A 4569-nucleotide genomic window follows, 5' to 3' on the forward strand; every position below is an offset into this window, starting at 1 on the left:
ACATAGGGTTTTTTTTCAGCCCAACAACATTATGTGATTTTCTGTGCAAAACATTTGACCTAGATTCATAAACTGGCTCAGAAATCCAATCACCATCATCAAAATATCTCTTTACAGTTCAAATAAATATTACTTCATTCAAATTCTCTTATTTATTTCTGTGATTCCAACATACCTGTGCAGTATCATGTTGCTGTTGGTTTGACAACCCCAAATCATCTATCATCGCTGAGACATTCTTTCCTGATAGCCCTGTGTTGGTGTAGCCAAATCAGTATTTCTAACACTGGTATCAGTGATCATTTGCCAATCTGATAATAGGTTCTTCTGAGTAGGAGTCAACTCAGATGAGAGTAAGTCTGGATTGTGAGGAGGAGTTTGCCTTCCAGGTATACCAGGAATGGTATGTTGTTGTGAATATCCTGCTGAACCTGTTGCATTGTTGGAGTACTGTGCGCCCTGGTCTGGATAAACGGTATTCACAGCAGTGGGATAAGTTTGATTTGTTGGTGCTACTGGTAAATTACCGCTAGTATTTGCTGTTGATGTGTAACCTGTGTAAGCGGAGGCAGTATTACCGCCTACACGCATTCCAGTCTGTCCAGAACTGTCATAGGTCGTTGTTGGCCAATTTGTTGCATATGATTGGGCACTGTAACTAGATTGCATTGGCTGTTGAATATTTGTGTATCCTCCTGTAGCAGTTGTCTCATATGATGAAGTTGATGCGCTTTGTGGCCAATTTGTATTATACGATCCATACTGATAACTATAGCTAGCCTGATGTCCTGATGGAGCTGGCAGACTCCCATACGGCATTGAAGACGCAGTTGCACTATGCCTATCACTTGAACCTGATCTGGAGGCTGTGTCCGGTTTATCACGTCCAGCTTTCAATTCATCTTTCTCTCGCAATATTTGGCCCAATTCAGCAAGCAGTTTAACAGTTTTAGAGCTTGCATTTCCAGATTCAATGTGTTTGACAATATCTGTCATTTCTCTTGGATCAATATTTGACTTTGTATAATCATCTTCTGAAAAAGTAAAAGGAGAAAACCCTTATTTTAACCAACTTGAAAAAACAAAACAAAGTTGTTGATCAAAAGTTAAAAAAAAAATACACACAACAAACACAAACACTCCACAACATCAAAAGTAATATGCTGGCGAGGTTACGTAATAATCGGATTAACTACCATAGCAATAGGTACAAAAATTTTTTTGATTATATCGCTGCACTACTACGCTCATGCAGTACCTCTGCATTGAACCATAGATGTCAAAGAAATGCTAATCACTTGCACCTGTAAGGTTAGTCTCTTTGAAAAGAGCGGTATTGTATTCAATCTATTATATGATTGACGACAGGTGATGAGTGTAACCTGCTTGTAGTGCAGCGCGGTATATTCAAAATTGTTTGTACCTATTGCTATGGTAGTAAGTCCGATTAATTACGTAACTTGGCCAGCGTATACTCTCATAGGAACCCTTTCCTTTTAGTAGGTTTTATGGTTCTTGGTTCAAGACAGCTAGCCTAGCCAAGTTTATGGGGATATGCAGTCTTTACCCAATATCAACAAAACATGTCCTGATTCAAATCCTACCGGTAACGTAGTATCAACACCTTTTGTATCACAAAGGGCACTACCGGCCAAATTATCAGTCTCTAGTTTGATTGGTTACAAAGAGGTGTATATCATGTATTGAGCCAATCAGAGATACCGTAAGAATAACCAGCAGGGCTGAAGGTGATTAAGCTGAAAATTGCTATGAGTTCTAATAGCTCTATTTTGATTGGTTACTGGTTATCATGTACACCAATCAGAGGCTCTGTAAGAAATACTGTTATGGCAGATTACCCATTGTAAGGACAAACCAATGAAGTAGAACCAAAGAGTACTGAATCAGCCATGTGTGCATGTTGCTAATGGAAGGAAAATGCACCTCCAAATAATTCTATTCTAAATGTGTGGTTGTTTGTCGATCTGTATAATGCGTTGTACCAAAACTGTGCACTAAGCGCCGAGTGTGCAAATCTAATGTATAAGGGATCTGGAATGAGCATTTTGAGCGTTTCGACAGTATTTTTTGTGGGACATGAGAGCCCATCACACATATCGAATTGCATTCTGAATACGAAGAATGTCTTTCTGATATCAAATAATTTTCATTTTTTGAAATTCACGATATAATACATATTTTATGATAAATTATTTAAATTTGATATTTTTCACATTTTGATAACAGTCCTCAAGTAAATTTTATAAATCTAATGATATATTCTTAAAGTGTATGTAGCTGGGAGGAAAAGCCGATGATCAATTGAAAATTTTGACCTTTCCTATTGAAGATATGGATTTTTTTCCCAAAAAGACTTAATTTTTTTTAGATCTTCGATACGAAAGGTCAAAATTTTCAATTGATCGTCAGCTTTTCATCCCACCTACATATACATCAAGTATAAATCATCAGATTTATAAAGTTTGCTTCGAATACTGTTAAATATAATTATAATTATAAAAAAATATCAATTTTTAATCATTTGCCATAAAATGTGTATTACATTGTGAATTTTAAAAAAAATCAAAAATTATTTGATATCAAAAGGACATTCTTCGTATTCAGAATGGAATTCGATATGTCTGATGTGCTCTAATGTCCCACAATAAATACTGTCCAAACGTTCATACCCCATCCCTAAAGCATAACTAGAATTATGTGGTTCATAATTAAGGTGGCCCCCACAACAAAGGTTGGTATATATAAGGAATACTATCCTGTTTCCTCCCTTAAAATATGATATGGCAAAACCATTGAAACCACCATTTAACACTTACTTGATCCAACAGATGATCTCTCTTTTGAACGTGATCTAGATCTGCCATGTCTGCTCTTTGACCTGTACGGTGATGTCTTGCGTTTCCATGGTGACCTACTTCGTGATCTTTTGTGCCTACTTGGTGATTTACTATGTCTCTGTGGTGATTTGGTGCGCTGGGGTCTGTCTCTGGATCTGTCTCTGATTCAGAATGGAATTCGATATGTCTGATGTGCTCTAATGTCCCACAATAAATACTGTCCAAACGTTCATACCCCATCCCTAAAGCATAACTAGAATTATGTGGTTCATAATTAAGGTGGCCCCCACAACAAAGGTTGGTATATATAAGGAATACTATCCTGTTTCCTCCTTAAAATATGATATGGCAAAACCATTGAAACCACCATTTAACACTTACTTGATCCAACAGATGATCTCTCTTTGAACGTGATCTAGATCTGCCATGTCTGCTCTTTGACCTGTAACGGTGATGTCTTGCGTTTCCATGGTGACCTACTCGTGATCTTTTGTGCCTACTTGGTGATTTACTATGTCTCTGTGGTGATTTGGTGCGCTGGGATCTGTCTCTGGATCTGTCTCTGAATCGGTCTCTGGATCTTCTAGGTGAAGGTGATCGGTGAGATCTTCTAGGAGAAGAACCTCTTCTATCAGCACTTGACTAAATAATGAGAGGAAAAAGGAAAGAAAGGAGAAATTTTGACTATGTACTTAATTATGGTAACCACATTTTTTTTTTTTTTTAAATTTATGTTTCAAAAATTGACAGAATACTGGATCTGCATCGGCACCGCCTGCTCTGGAGGATCACACCAATACTTCCTTGTTAATCGCACTACTATTACGGGTGGGATTTTGGGGTACACCTATGCAATTTATGGGCAAGTACATGTACCAGGAGTACAAGTACAGCAGGGATTCAGACAAAGTAGAGTGCCAAATTTAAAAATGGTCTCTTGGTATAGCAATGATATTTATGAAAATATATCCAAATCTGCAACGTAAAATATTTACAGCTTTGTTTGACAGTGAAACCACCTGAGCTATTTAAGGTCATGTCAATAGGGACACAAAGTGATGAGTTAATTTGAGATGCAAAATGAGAAGTCTCGCCACGATTTGCTCACCGATGAGCTTCACATTCAAGGCTCTTACCGTTGCATTCGTAATCTAGTCAGATTCGCTGAAGCATGACACTGTGTAAAGCAATGGAAGTTCAGAAGTAAATACAGGAGATCACGACAGGCGATCGCATCAAAAATGTTGCTAAACTGCACTTCAACAAAAGGTTGGACTACAGGTTTGAAATAGGCAATCTTTACTTTTAAAAAGATATCTACTTAGGAGTCATTCCATGCCAACTCAACATGAAAGTTAAGCCATACTCGTGGATTTTTTTCTTATTTTGTGTACTGGTAGTTTAAAACAATTTGTAACACATTTTAGCGCAAGTAGGGAGAAGGTGGGCAGGTTGGCAGCATTTTGAGGGCATTTTACAGGTTTTACACAGTGCTCTATGGGAAAAGTATAGTGTAGACATAGCCTATGAACTAGTTAAACACACCTTGTATGCTAATTATAAGATAAAGATAGCATTAAGGGGGTACTACACCCTTCGATAAATTTGTGTCTATTTTTGCATTTTTTTCAAAAACTAATAACACAGTGGTAACAAAAGCTATGTATATTATAGGGGCAAGGAATCCAATTACTACACTGGAATTTCAGTG

At 37.3% G+C, this 4569-nt stretch overlaps 1 protein-coding gene across 1 annotated transcript; it reads right to left on the reverse strand.

Annotated features, from left to right (window-relative positions):
- Positions 1-222: 222 nt before the first annotated feature.
- Positions 223-3020, reverse strand: LOC140137259 (uncharacterized). Its single transcript, XM_072158906.1, has 2 exons — positions 2838-3020; positions 223-1034 (listed from the first exon to the last, which is right to left on the reverse strand). The coding sequence occupies exon 2, from the start codon at positions 994-996 to the stop codon at positions 223-225; it is 774 nt and encodes a 257-aa protein (XP_072015007.1). The 5' UTR covers positions 997-1034; positions 2838-3020.
- Positions 3021-4569: the final 1549 nt, after the last annotated feature.

This window comes from Amphiura filiformis, chromosome 17 (assembly GCF_039555335.1).
Source record: "Amphiura filiformis chromosome 17, Afil_fr2py, whole genome shotgun sequence".
Taxonomy (NCBI): Eukaryota; Metazoa; Echinodermata; class Ophiuroidea; order Amphilepidida; family Amphiuridae; genus Amphiura; species Amphiura filiformis.

Excerpts from the sequence above, each read along its gene's own strand:
- LOC140137259 (XM_072158906.1), bottom strand. The coding sequence starts at position 996 with ATGACAGATATTGTCAAACACATTGAATCTGGAAATGCAAGCTCTAAA.